The following is a 14768-nucleotide window of genomic DNA, read 5'->3' as shown; positions in this document are numbered from 1 at the left end:
TATGCGTGACCATTATGCCACCTGCCGCAAAGCATGGTGAAGGACGACACTTTGGCACAGTTGTTATATTGTGACAAAGGTCATCTGCCCTTCCTCATCCTTACTGACATGGCCTCAAATTCTCTCCATCACTGTGGGTAGGATTACATTAGATCCATAGAGTCACAGAGTGATACAGTGTGGAAACAGGCCCTTCGGCCCAACTTGGCCACACCGGCCAACATGTCCCAGCTACACTTGTCCCACTTGCCTGTGTTTGGCCCATATCCCTCCAAACCCGTCCTATCCATGTACCTGTCTAACTGTTTTTTAAACGTTGGGATAGTCCCAGCCTCGACTACCTCCTCTGGCAGCTTGTTCCAGACACCCACCACCCTTTTTGCGAAAAGGTTACCCCTCAGATTCCTATTAAATATTTTCCCCTTCACCTTAAACCTATGTCCTCTGGTCCTCGATTCACTTCCTCTGGGCAAGAGACTCTGTGCATCTACTTTGCTCTATTCTTGATTATCCATTTTCAGCCAGTAAAGGTTGTCCAATGGCTTATCTTCCTGTTCCGTTGCCTCTGGTCCCTCAAACGTCTACCACAGCCCCCTCCATTTCTCAGTTACCTGGTACCTCTGGGCAACAATATCTCATGCACAAAATCAGCTTCTTCATGCACCCCGATTACCATTGCTCAAGCTTGTCATCCATTCACTTGTCCACTCCATTCGATGTACAGATATTCCCCCCGGTTAATCCCCCCACCCCAACAAAATGACAGGAGGACCAAAAGATTGCCTTTAGTCGGTCACGGGTGGTCACGGTGGTGCAGCGGTAGAGTTGCTGCCTTACAGCGAATGCAGCGCCTGAGACCCGGGTTTGATCCCAACTACGGGTGCTGTCTGCACGTTCTCTCCGTGACCTGCGTGGGTTTTCTCCGAGATCGTCGGTTTCCTCCCACACTCCAAAGACGTGCAGGTTTGTAGGTTAATTGGCTTGGTAAATGTAAAAATTGTCCCTGGTGGGTGTTAATGTGCGGGGATCGCTGGTCAGCACGGAGGGGCCTGTTTCTCTAAAACTAAAACTAAAACTCGTCCTTTTCAGCGTGTCCATTCATTTACTATTTATTCAATCAGCCTGTCCGAGATGTAAAACCAACTTGGCCAGTTCAAACCTATTTAACCCTGCATTACTGGAGCAAGCTCCAGGATTTGTAGACACATTAGTATTTATTATATTCTCAATCATAGTGTGATGGGAATTATGAATTTATAATTACAACTTTCAAAGAGATTTGGACAAATATGTAGATAGGAAGGGTTAAGGGGATATGCACCAAACGTAGGCAAATGGGATTAGCTCCAAATGTCTACTTGGTCAGCAGGGCCAGGGTGGGCTGAAGGGCCTATTTCCGTGCTATACAAATCTATGTCTCTATAAAGAGTCAATACTGATTCAGAGCGTTTGGGCCTAGTGACCTAGCTATATTTTGAAGTGGACATCCTACTACCTGTTCTGAGTGGGCATAAACCCATCAGTTGCAATCCAGCTGGCCCAGTCTTGTACTTCTTTCACAGGCTGAACTAATGTTGGAACTGAAGACAAGAGAATGGTAAGGGTGTCGTCTAATTAGACAATATGCTGCTTGCTGGGTGGTTGGGTGCCATTGTCTTGCAGCGGGCAACATGTCCATTCCCGACACTCTTGGGAAAGCATTGCTTCCTCTTGCACAACAATCAATTAGAGAAATACAAGGTTGGGATTTTTATTTTGCATTAATGCATGCTTGATTTTCACTGGATTTTATGTCATCTACTTTTCTATTTTCATAAACAATCATTACGAGGCAAATCATTCGGCAATAAACTGAAGAAGATTAGTGTCTCCATTTTGGATATTAATTTGGTTCTGATGTTAGTAATATTGTCCCTATGGTCAGCTAAAAGGAACTGTACATTCCTTGCAAAATATAATGGGAATTGCCTTTGTGAAATTTCACCGCAGTGAAAGGTACATACTGATCCAGGCAGTCTATGCGTTTTCCTTCTGTTTCCTATTACAGGACTATAGTAGTCATAGCCAGCACCTCTGTCAGTCTGTGCTGCATTCCTTGTCCAAATGATGCTATGGGTCCCCCTAGATTTAGGAGCCACACACAATGGCCAATACACAAGGGCGGTCACGGTGGCGCAGCGGTAGAGTTGCTGCCTTACAGCGAATGCAGCGCTGGAGACCCGGGTTCCATCCCGACTATGGGTGCTGTCTGCACGGAGTTTGTATGTTCTCCCCGTGACCTGCGTGGGTTTTCTCCAAAATCTTCGGTTTCCTCCCGCACTCCAGATGTACAGATTTGTAGGTTAATTGGCTTGGTAAATGTAAAAATTGTCCCTCGTATGTGTAGGATAATGTTAATGTGCGGGGATCGCTGGTCGGCGCGGACCCGGTGGGCCAAAGGGCCTGTTTCAGCGCCGTATCTCTAAACTAAAAACTAAACAATGGCTAATAGAAGGCAAAAGATAAATTTGAATCATACCATCATGAAGGAGTAACCAATCCACAGTGAGGCCCAACCATCTGGGCAGACTGGGATCTGAATTGTTTGGCTGTGCACAGCTATCGCCATTGCTGGGGTCTCACATACACTGCACCTATAATAGAGAGTAGATTCAGGGTTAGCGTTCGCATATTCTATTTTTCCTCTTTCTTGCTGGGCTTTCTCCAGAGGCCAAATTGACCAACACTTCACAAGCAGTTGGATAATTGATTTACAATTAGCAAACAGGTTGGTCAATTGATGTGGGGAGATCTGATGTTGAAAGCTCTCCTTCTCCAGAGTCCTGCAACAGCATAACCAAGCAAACTGGTTAGAAACAGAAAAAAATAGTAATTAATTTCAAATAGCACTTTTGTAGCATGAGATGGGAGGTATTAGGGGTGGGTTTTGGCACAGGATCCACCCTGGGTTGGGCTACACTGGTATTTCTTTGGGAGCAACATAACACCAGGAAAAGGTGCAAAATTGGTTGGATAGCTGTGGCATTCCCATCAAATGAGCTTCCATAATGAATGCCTTCATGAAATCGCGGAGCCATTTTTGTCAGAAATGTTTGATTAACAACTTCTACCTAACTAACTATTACAAGGTTAATGTCTTGATGGGAATTAGTCACTAGCCTAATATCTGTTTATTCCTTTGTTCATCTAGTGTCCTTCCTCTTTTGCCCATGTTAAAACCCAGGACTGGAAAATGTGGCTTTTAATGTGTTTTTTAAAGCATTTTGAGAGAGGAGGGGGGAAGGACGGGGGAGTGGGAGGAGGGAGGGGAGAGGCAGAAGGGAGGGGGGAGGGGGAGGAGGGAGGGGAGAGGCAGGAGGGAGGGGGGGAGGGGGAGTGGGGGGGGGGGGAGAGGAGGGGAGACTGAAGAAGGACCTCGACCTGAATCGTCATGCATTCCTTCTCTCCCAAGATGCTGCCTGACCCGCTGAGTTACTCCAGCATTTTGTGTCTACCTTTGGCCTTATTCCAATACAGGTTCTGGACAATTACCTTTCCTTTATCTAAGGTTGGTTTATATTCTTGAATTTTCTATCTAAAAGCACTGTGGCAGTAACTTCACAAAACAAGAAGGCAGTTCCTCATTATTTACTCAAAGGGGAGCCAGAGATGAACAATTAAATGCTGCCTTCCCAGTGACAAGATGTTTAGTTCAGTTTTAGTTTATTGCCACGTGTACTGAGGTACAGTGAACATTTGTTGTTGCGTGCTAACCAGTCAGCGGAAAGACAATATATGATTATAATCGAGCCATTTACAGTGCACAGATACATGATAAGGGAATAACGTTTAGTGCAAGATAAATCCAGTCAAGTCCTATCAAATAATGTCTGAGGCTCTCCAATGAGATTGATAGTAGTTGAGGTTGTGGTGGGATAATTCAGTTGCCTGATAACAACTGGGAAGAAACTGTCCCTGAATCTGGAGGTGTGCGTTTACACATTTCTGTACCTTTTGCCTGATGGGAGAGGGGAGAAGAGGGAGTGGCCGGGGTGAGACTGGTCCTTGATTATGCTGCTGGCCTTGCCGAGGCAGCGTGAGGTGTAGATGGAGTCAGTGGATGGGAGGTTGGTTTGTATGATGGTCTGGGCTGCGTCCACAATTCTCTGCAAAGTCTTGCACGATGAGATGTGTGTGGATAAAGAAACATTGTGATGGATCATAGTGAGCGTGGAGAAGAATGGCGTGCAGCAAGTAATTCTGAGGTATGGCTCCCATTCCATGTACGGCATGGAGCACCACTTCTTTGTGATGATATAGCTGCGGTCAGCTTGGGATGTTGCAAGCAGATTGACTTACCTGCTGATGAATGAGCGAATGTGCTCCCCATTCACTGGGGCCATGCTCATTGGCATTGGCTGAGGGGTTGAGAGCCAGTAGGAGTAGTCGTTCCTCGAGGCAAAGTTACAGACATTGTTGACGTTGCAGAACATAAACGGCATGGTGCTGAAACGCCGCAGGCAGCTCCCAGCCGTTCCTGGAGACGAACAAAACCACATTTTCATGCCACATTTTCATCCACATTCTCTGCCTCAGAAGGCAGTGGAAGCCAATTCTCTGGATGCTTTCAAGAGAAAGTTGGATAGAGCTCTTAAAGATAGCAGAGTCACGGGATATGGGGAGAAGGCAGGAACGGGGTACTGAATGTGGATGTGCCTGCCTTCCCCCCATATCCCTTGATTCCACTAGCCCCTAGCTAACCTCTCCCTAGCTCTCTTTTAAATTCATCCAGTGAATTGACCTCCACTGCCTTCTGTGGCAGAGAATTCCACAAATTCACAACTCTGGGTGAAAAAGTTTTTTCTCATCTCAGTTTTAAATGGCCTCCCCTTTATTCTTAGACTGTGGCCCCTGGTTCTGGACTCCCCCAACTTTGGGGAACATTTTTCCTCAATCTAGCTTGTCCAGTTCTTCCATTTCTACATGGGCAGTGGTTTGCTTCGAAGATAGACACAAAAAGCTGGAGTAACATAGCGGGACAGGCAGCATCTCTGGAGAGAAGCAATAGGTGACTTTTCGGTTTGAGACTCTGCTTCAGATTCTTCCTTGAGTCATGTTGAGTTATTGTCATAGGCACACATGTGGTGAGGCACAGGTACAGTGTAAATCATACGTGTAGCAGCATCACAGGCACCTAGAGTCAGGCAACACACTCAAACTGGTCATACATAAATTCTACAAGACCACTTCCATTTCAAGGAACTGCAGATGCTGCAAACAATAGACACAAGAGTAGCTCAGTGGGTCAGGCAGCATCACTGGGGAACATGGAGAGGTGATGTTTTGGGTTGGGACTCTTCAGAATGAAATATCACCTGTCTGAAAGACCTGAAACGTCATCTACCAATTTTCTTCAGAGATGCTGCCCCTGAGTTACTCCAACATTTTATGTCTAACTGCCATTTCTATGTTATGCTCCTTTTTTTGATCAGATCCTGTGTGGGGATGTGCCTTGGCACTTTGGCCGTATCAAATTGACGATAAAATGATCTTGTAGTTGATGGATATCGGCCCCAGATTTCTGGAAGGGATTAAAGTTAAAGTGTAATTGGTACAATCATCCTCTAACAATGCAATTTGGTTTAGTTTCTTTGCAGCAATTGTAACATACGAGTTACAGATGCTTACGATGTTTCGACTTGTGATATTTCGACTTTGCGATGGTGCAAACGGAAGCATCCCGTAGCGAGCCACCGCCGCTCGCTCCCGGCCACGTGATCACGTGCGTTCAATGCATTCCGACCTACGATATTTTCGGTTTGCGATGGGTTTCTCGGAACATGACCCCATCGTAAGTTGAGGAGCACCTGTATATAGGTGTGAAAAAACGGCGATATTTTTTCCGCACATTAATGAGACAGCTCTTACCTAAATCTTGCCCATGTGCCCTCTCGTTGCCTTGCACATAGAGCAGGGAGTACCCATCGTAGATGGCAGAAGTTCCCGACGGGCAAAGTGGCACCTCAGTTGACTGGCTGTGTCGAGTGATCAAGAATCCGTGAGCTGTGGGTCCTACGGGAGGACCTGGCGGTCCAGGGGTGCCGTCCGGCCCAGGAGGCCCGGGGAAACCCATCTGGCCTGTTGGAGAGCACATCAGAGCAGTATGACATGACGGCACAACTTTGCTACAATTAAGGACAGTGTTTCCAAATGATGGAATGGGATTCCATCAAATCTCTGACAGGAATTGAGAGAAAAAAAAGAAAATTTGAGAGTTTCATTTCCTGAGACTTCAGGCACAGCTCTGCAGACTCCTATCTGCAGAAGTTCTCTGACGACTCTGCCATCGTCGGCCCCATCACAGGCGGCGATGACAGGGCGTACAGAGAACTGATCAAGGAGTTTGTGGACCAGTACCAGCGGAACTGCCTCCGGATCAACGCGGGGGAAACCAGGGAGATGGTAGTAGATTTCCGCAGGTGCAGCCAGGTCCCCCCGACACCGGTGAACATCCAGGGAATGGACATCGAGAGGGTGGATTCTTATAAGTACCTGGGTGTCTACCTCAACAATAAACTGGACTGGACTGAAAACATCGATGCGTTATACAGAAAGGGCCAGAGCAGACTTTATCTGCTGAGGAGACTCAGGTCCTTTGGAGTGCAGGGGGCACTCCTAAGGACCTTCTACAACACGGTGGTTGCATCGGCCATTTTCTATGGAGTGGTCTGCTGGAGCAGCAGCATCTCAGCGGCGGAGGGGAAGAGACTCGACAAGCTGGTCAGGAAGGCCAGCTCTGTCCTGGGTTGCCCCCTCGACTCAGTGCAGGTGGTGGGAGAGAGGAGGATGATGGTAAAGCTAACATCGCTGCTGGACAACGACTCCCACCCCATGCAGGACACTGTCACTACACTGAGTAGCTCCTTGAGTGACAGACTCCTTCACCCCAAGTGCGTGAAGGAGAGATATAGGAGGTCCTTCCTTCCCGCTGCTGTGAGACTGCACAACCAGCACTGCTCCCAGCAGACCAGTCAACAATAACAGCTAAGAACACACAGAAAACTAATGACAATTTATGTGTCTTTTATTTATAATATCTCTTGCTTTCTTGCTATCCACTTTGCTGCTGTAACACTGTAAATTTCCCCGGTGTGGGACGAGTAAAGGAGTATATTATTATTATTATTATTATTACAGTTTAATCGTGTGAGTGAAATATACCAGAGCAAAAAGAGACCACAGACCTTTGGTTATTGAGCAGAGCTACTACTCGCGGAAAAATGCAGTTTTTATGTCTGGCTGTGGCGGCTTTGACAGTCCGGAGTTGCTTTCCATATGGAAGTGGGTCAAAGAGTTTGTGGCCAGGGTGAGAGGGGTCAGAGATGATCTTGCCCGCTCGCTTCCTGGCCCTTGCAGGAAATATTAGATGATTTTTTTTGTGCTTACCAATAATTTCAAGGAACTTTTGACGCTGGTGTAGAAGATGGAGGGGAGAGGGTAGGTCACAGCAGGCATGCGTGCTTGCAGCAATCCATAACCAAGCTTGATTGGGGTTGAAACATGCCCAATGTTGCCCAGGATACACAATATTGAGGTGTGGGGAACATTTTTAGTGATACCAACCTTACCCATTGCCTTGGTAAAGAAACATGCAATGGCTTTGGAATAGTCCTTTGGAAGTCATGAAGTCATGAAATACACAAAATATCAGTGCAAACTCTGAGCTTGGGGTGGAATTGAATTTGTCAGACTAAGCTGGGTAAAGCAAAGGGTGGCACCATGGAGAGCAGAACACAAGCTGGTGTTGCCACTTTCAATCCATCGGAATCCGGCACGGTGGCGCAGCGATAGAGCTACTGCCGCACAGCACCACAGACCTGGGTTCAATCCTGGCTACGGGTGCTGTCTGTAAGCGGTTTGTATCTTCTCCCCGTGACCTGCGTGGGTTTTCTCCGAGATCTTTGGTTTCCTCCAAAGAGGTTTGCAGGTTAATTGGCTTGATATAAATGTAAAATTGTCCCTAGTATGTGTAGGATAGTGTTAATGTGTGGGGATCGCTGGTCGGTGCGGACTCAGTGGGCTGAAGGGCCAGTTTCCGCGCTGTATCTCTAAACTAAACTAAATATATCCTAGTGTTGTCACTTTCAAATCCGGTGACATCCGTCCAAATGAAGATAGTAATAAATGCAGGAGTAGACTATATGGTCCTTTGAGTCTGATGTACCATTCACCAAGATCATGGACGATCAAGCTTAGCACCAATCTCCAGCACAATCACCTTAATATCTAAACATCATCTATCCCGCTTTGTAATTAATACAATCCAAGGCCAGTGGAGAATTCCAAAGGTTCACCACCATCTGATCGAAGAAACCCCTTCTCATCTATGTCCTAAAATGCTTACCATATATAAATGTAATTCTCCTCTCTTTGGATTGAACTGAATTAGCTGTACTGATCTAGGCAACACAAAACTTGAAACAGTGCCTTCCGATTTTGAGCTCCTTGGTTACGTAAAACATTTCCATACATAGAGTCATAGAGTGATACAGTGTGGAAACAGGCCCTTCATAGAGTCATAGAGTCATGCAGTGTGGAAACAGGCCCTTCGGCCCAACTTGCCCACACCGGCCAACAATGTCCCAGCTACACTAGTCCCACTTGCCTGCGCTTTGTCCATCTCCCTCCATATCTGTCCTATCCATGTACCTGTCTAACTGTTTCTTAAACGATGGGATAGTCCCAGCCTCAACTACCTCCTCTGGCAGCTTGTTGCAAACACCCACCACCCTTTGTGTGAAAAAGTCACCCCTCGGATTCCTATTAAATCTTTTCCCCTTCACCTTAGCCTATGTCCTCTGGTCCTCGATTCCCCTACTCTGGGCAAAAGACTGTGCATCTACCCGATCTATTCCTCTCATTATTTTGTATACCTCTAACAGATCTCCCCTCATCCTCCTGCGCTCCATGGAATAGAGACCCAGCCTACTCAACCTCTCACACCCTCTAATCCTGGCAACATCCTCGTAATTCTTTTCTGAACCCTTTATTTCCTATAACATGGTGCCCAGAACTGAACACAATATTCTAAATGCGGTTTCACTAATGTCTTATACAACTGCAACATGAACTCCCAACTTCTATATTCAATACTCTGACTGATGAAGGCCAAAGTGTCAAAAGCCTTTGACTCGACCTTCAAGGAACCATGCACCTGTACTCCTAGATCTCTCTGCTCTACAACACCACCCAGAGGCCTACCATTTACTGTGTAGGTCCTGGCCACGTTAGACGTCCCAAAATGCAACTTCTCTGTATTAAATTCCATCAACCTATCCTCAGTCCACCTGGCCAATCGATCCAGATCCTGCTGCAAACCTTCACAACTATCTTCACTATCTGCAAACCACCAACTTTTGTATCAGCAAACTTGCTAATCTGAAGAAGGGTCTTGAGCCGAAACGTCACCCGTTCCTTCTCTCCTGAGATGCTGCCTGACCCGCTGAGTTACTCCAGCATTTTGTGATACCTGCTAATCTTCCCCTGTATGTTCTCATCCAAACCATTGATGTAGATGACAAACAGTAATGAGCCCAGCACTGAACCCTGAGACACACCATCTATCCCTGTCAATCCCTTTACCAAGTTGGAAAGTTTCAATGAGATTTCTTTCATTATTCTACTGAATATCTCCTCACATAGTAAACCTGCCATCTCTGAAACCAGCCTTTGCTGGACTCCATCTGATACGGTCATAAGGTCAAAACGTCAGCCTTTTTTCACACCTTGTTGTATGGAATGAGCTGCCAGAGGAGGTAGTTGAGGCTGGTACTATTGCAATGTTTAAGAAACATTTGGATAGGTACATGAATAGGACAGGTTTGGAGGGATCTGGACCAAACACAGGCAGGTGGGACAAGTGTAGTTGGGACATGTTGGCTGGTTTGGGGAAGTTGGACTGAAGCACCTGTTTCCACACTGTATCACTCTATGACTCTCTATGACTCCAAGTGATAGGAGCAGAATTAGGCCATTTGTCACATCAAGTCTACTCCGCCATTCAATCATGGCTGATCCCTCAACCCCATTCTCCCCATATCCCCTGACACCCATACTTATCAAGAATCTATCTATCTCTGCATTAGAAATATCCCTCTATGGTAAGTATATCTTTCTTGGATAAGGAGATGATATTGGAGACATTAGTCCAGATGCACTCCCATCTGAACCCTTTCAAGCTTGACAATATCCTATAACATGGTGCCCAGAACTGAACACAATATTCTAAATGCAGTCTCACCAACGTCTGATACAACTACAACATGACCTCCCAACTTCTTTACTCAATACTCTGTCTACTGATGAAGGCCAAAGTGCCAAAAGCCTTTTTGACCACCTTATCTACCCTCTGCCTGCACATGATCCATATCCATCCACTCCCTGCATATCCATGTGCCTATCCAAAAGCTTTGTACATTCCTCCACCACCGTTTGAGGCACTCACCACTCTGTGTTAAAACCTTGCCCTGCAGATAGATGGGAGGCCCTCTCATCTTAAAGCTATGCCCTCTTGACTTTGACATTCCCACCCAAGGAAAAAGCTTCTGACTGTCCACCCGATTTTTACCTCTCATAATTTTGCATACTTCTATCATGTCTCTTCTCAATCTCTGGGCGGTCACGGTGGCGCAGCGGTAGAGTTGCTGCCTTACAGCGAATGCAGCGCCGGAGACCCAGGTTCCATCCTGACTACGGGCGCTGTCTGTACGGAGTTTGTACGTTCTCCCCATGACCTGCGTGGGTTTTCTCCGAGATCTTCGGTTTCCTCCCACACTCCAAAGACGTACAGGTTTGTAGGATAATTGGCTTGGTAAATGTAAAAATTGTCCCTAGTGGGTATAGGATAGTGTTAATGTGCGGGGATCGCTGGTTGGCGCCGACCCGGTGGGCCGAAATGGCCTGTTTCTGCGCTGTATCTCTAAACTAATCTAAACTAAACTAAACTCTGACTCCAAAGAAAACAATCCAAGATTGTCCAAGCTCTCCTTACAGATGATACCATCTAATCCACGTGGCATTTTGGTAAGCTCCCACTGTGCCCTTATTTCAGTAATCAAATGTTCTCATAAAAGCCAGCCTATAATTTGCCATCCAAATAGCCTTCTGTGCCTGCATGTTGCTCCTGAGGCCTACCCAGATCCCTATCAAGTCATACTGCGTGATCTTAGTGGAGACCATTAATCCACATGACTAAATAGCTTAATGGCTTGTCTTGGATAGCAGATAAAGACTGGCTATTTCACGGTATGCAATCTGGTATCCGTTCTTCAGTTGATCATTTTGCCAGGGCAAAAGGTTCTAGGGGGAAAGTGGGCCACAGTGATATCCAACGTCACAGACTCAAGATCTCTGCAAACTTGGTCAATGCTCAGCTGTTGTTTCACGGGGAAAAAAATGAGAGGGATAAAAAGTGACCAGCTATTCATACATTTCAACATGGGTTGTGTCACAGCACCAGTAACAAAGGAACGGGAGCAGATATCTCTCTCATGTCTGGGTTGATAACTCCTCAAAATTAATGTTAATAGGTACTAATCTTGAAGTGGGAAAACCAAGTGGAGGAACTATGCTATCTAAGGTGGCACGTTAGAGTTGCTGCTTTACACCACTTGCAGTACCGGAGACCCACCCGGGTTCCATCCCGACTACGGGTGCTGTCTGAGTGGAGTTCGTACGTTCTCCCCGTGACCTGGGTGGGTTTCCTCCCACACTCCAAGGACGTACAGATTTGTAAGTAAATTGGCTTGGTATAAATGTAAATTGTCCCTAGTGTGTCTTGGGTCGTGTTAATGTGCGGGGATTGCTGGTCGATGTGGACTTGGTAGGCCGAATTGCCTGTTTCCACTCTGTACCTCTAAACTAAACTAAACTCTTACCTGGTTCACCTGAAGGGCCTGGCTTGCCCTTTTGTCCACTTGGTCCATTAAATCCAGGAAGACCATCTTGTCCGGGATCACCATGAGGTCCCAAAGGACCTGGGAAGGAGAAACATTTTCACAAATTGAATTCAGATTTACCAAACAATAGACAATAGACAATAGACAATAGACAATAGGTGCAGGAGTAGGCCATTCAGCCCTTCGAGCCAGCACCGCCATTCAATGCGATCATGGCTGATCACTCAATCAGTACCCCGTTCCTGCCTTCTCCCCATACCCCCTCACTCCGCTATCCTCAAGAGCTCTATCCAGCTCTCTCTTGAAAGCATCCAACGAACTGGCCTCCACTGCCTTCTGAGGCAGAGAATTCCACACCTTCACCACCCTCTGACTGAAAAAGTTCTTCCTCATCTCCGTTCTAAATGGCCTACCCCTTATTCTCAAACTGTGGCCCCTTGTTCTGGACTCCCCTAACATTGGGAACATGTTATCTGCCTCTAATGTGTCCAATCCCCTAATTATCTTATATGTTTCAATAAGATCCCCCCTCATCCTTCTAAATTCCAGTGTATACAAGCCCAATCGCTCCAGCCTTTCAACATACGACAGTCCCGCCATTCCGGGAATTAACCTAGTGAACCTACGCTGCACGCCCTCCATAGCAAGAATATCCTTCCTCAAATTTGGAGACCAAAACTGCACACAGTACTCCAGGTGCGGTCTCACCAGGGCCCGGTACAACTGTAGAAGGACCTCTTTGCTCCTATACTCAACTCCTCTTGTTACGAAGGCCAACATTCCATTGGCTTTCTTCACTGCCTGCTGTACCTGCATGCTTCCTTTCATTGACTGATGCACTAGGACACCCAGATCTCGTTGAACTCCCCCTCCTCCTAACTTGACACCATTCAGATAATAATCTGCCTTTCTATTCTTACTTCCAAAGTGAATAACCTCACACTTATCTACATTAAACTGCATCTGCCATGTATCCGCCCACTCACACAACCTGTCCAAGTCACCCTGCAGCCTTATTGCATCTTCCTCACAATTCACACTACCCCCCAACTTAGTATCATCTGCAAATTTGCTAATGGTACTTTTAATCCCTTCGTCTAAGTCATTAATGTATATCGTAAATAGCTGGTGTCCCAGCACCGAACCTTGCGGTACCCCACTGGTCACTGCCTGCCATTCCGAAAGGGACCCATTTATCCCCACTCTTTGCTTTCTGTCTGTCAACCAATTTTCTATCCATGTCAGTACCCTACCCCCAACACCATGTGCCCTAATTTTGCCCACTAATCTCCTATGTGGGACCTTGTCGAAGGCTTTCTGAAAGTCGAGGTACACCACATCCACTGACTCTCCCTTGTCAATTTTCCTAGTTACATCCTCAAAAAATTCCAGTAGATTTGTCAAGCATGATTTCCCCTTCGTAAATCCATGCTGACTCGGAATGATCCCGTTACTGCTATCCAAATGCTCAGCAATTTCGTCTTTTATAATTGACTCCAGCATCTTCCCCACCACTGATGTCAGACTAACAGTAAAACGGAAAAATGCTCTACATATCAGGGAATATCAGAGGAAAGTGAAGCAGAGTTAATATTCCAGGGTCTGAAACATAGAAACATAGAAAATAGGTGCAGGAGTAGGCCATTCGGCCCTTCGAGCCTGCACCGCCATTCAATATGATCATGGCTGATCATCCAGCTCAGTATCCCGTACCTGCCTTCTCTCCATACCCCCTGATCCCTTTAGCCACAAGGGCCACATCTAACTCCCTCTTAAATATAGCCAATGAACTGGCCTCAACTGCCTTCTGTGGCAGAGAATTCCACAGACTCACCACTCTCTGTGTGAAGAAATGTTTTCTCATCTCGGTCCTAAAAGACTTCCCCCTTATCCTTAAGCTGTGACCCCTGGTTCTGGACTTCCCCAACATCAGGAACAATCTTCCCGCATCTAGCCTCTCCAACCCCTTAAGAATTTTATATGTTTCTATAAGATCCCCCCTCAGTCTTCTAAATTCCAGCGAGTATAAGCCTAGTCTTCCAGCGAGAAGAAGGGTCTCGACCCAAAATGGCACCCATTCCTTCTCTCCCGAGATGCTGCCTGACCCGCTGAGTAACTCCAGGATTTTGTGTCTACCTTAACATTCCAGACTAATGACTTTTCGCCAGAACTGAGCCAATTCTGATGAAAGATCCTTTACCTGAATCATTAACTGTTTCTCTTTCCACAGATTCTACCCGACCTGTTGAATGTTTCCTGCATTTTCTGTTTTCATTCCAGATTTTCAGCATCTGCTTATTTTTCATTTTGCACTCCCAAACACCATTACAGAAGGACAATGATCCAGACATAGGTTCCTAGCTACTGAGAGTGAAAATGTGTTCTTGGATGTTCACATACAGATGTGAAATAAGATGTTGTTGTACAAGTTGTCGGTGCCTTACCTGGGTGTCCTGTCAAACTAGTTGAGCCTGGTTCTCCTTTCTGACCATGTGAACCAGGTATCCCTGTCAAACCTGGTTCTCCTTTAATGGTGTGTACCCTGATTAGACCAGGAGGACCAGGTTGACCTGCAAAGCAGAGGTTATGGGTTAAAATGGTTTGTGGGTTGAAATTTGCTCCCCAAGAAACCTGACTAATCTACTGAGATGCATCATGGAACTTCAAGATTCAAGAGCTTCACATTTCAAGATTAAATCCGTCATTTCTGTAATCTGTAATGGCCTGTTTCCTTTATCATTGTTACTTTTTTGCACATCTTTCATATTCATTTGTTCTATATCTCTCTACATCACCGTCTGTAGTGTATCTCTCATTTCCCTTTCCCGTGAC

At 46.1% G+C, this 14768-nt stretch overlaps 1 protein-coding gene across 3 annotated transcripts in view; it reads right to left on the bottom strand.

The window, feature by feature from the left end:
* Positions 1 to 14768, bottom strand: part of col4a5 (collagen, type IV, alpha 5 (Alport syndrome)) — a 272955-nt gene that overhangs the window by 6345 nt on the left and 251842 nt on the right. For all 3 annotated transcript variants that reach the window (XM_078412094.1, XM_078412097.1, XM_078412096.1), the window contains exons 47-51: positions 14381 to 14506; positions 11916 to 12014; positions 5908 to 6117; positions 4339 to 4516; positions 2519 to 2633 (exon numbers count right to left, since the gene is read on the bottom strand). In XM_078412094.1, coding sequence (XP_078268220.1) covers positions 2519 to 2633; positions 4339 to 4516; positions 5908 to 6117; positions 11916 to 12014; positions 14381 to 14506 — 728 coding nt within the window. The remainder of the gene's footprint in view (positions 1 to 2518; positions 2634 to 4338; positions 4517 to 5907; positions 6118 to 11915; positions 12015 to 14380; positions 14507 to 14768) is intronic.

The sequence above is a fragment of the Rhinoraja longicauda genome, chromosome 15 (genome assembly GCF_053455715.1).
Source record: "Rhinoraja longicauda isolate Sanriku21f chromosome 15, sRhiLon1.1, whole genome shotgun sequence".
Taxonomy (NCBI): domain Eukaryota; kingdom Metazoa; phylum Chordata; class Chondrichthyes; order Rajiformes; family Arhynchobatidae; genus Rhinoraja; species Rhinoraja longicauda.
Note: the sequence above shows the minus strand (reverse complement) of the source record. Positions and strands in the feature narration are given on the sequence as shown.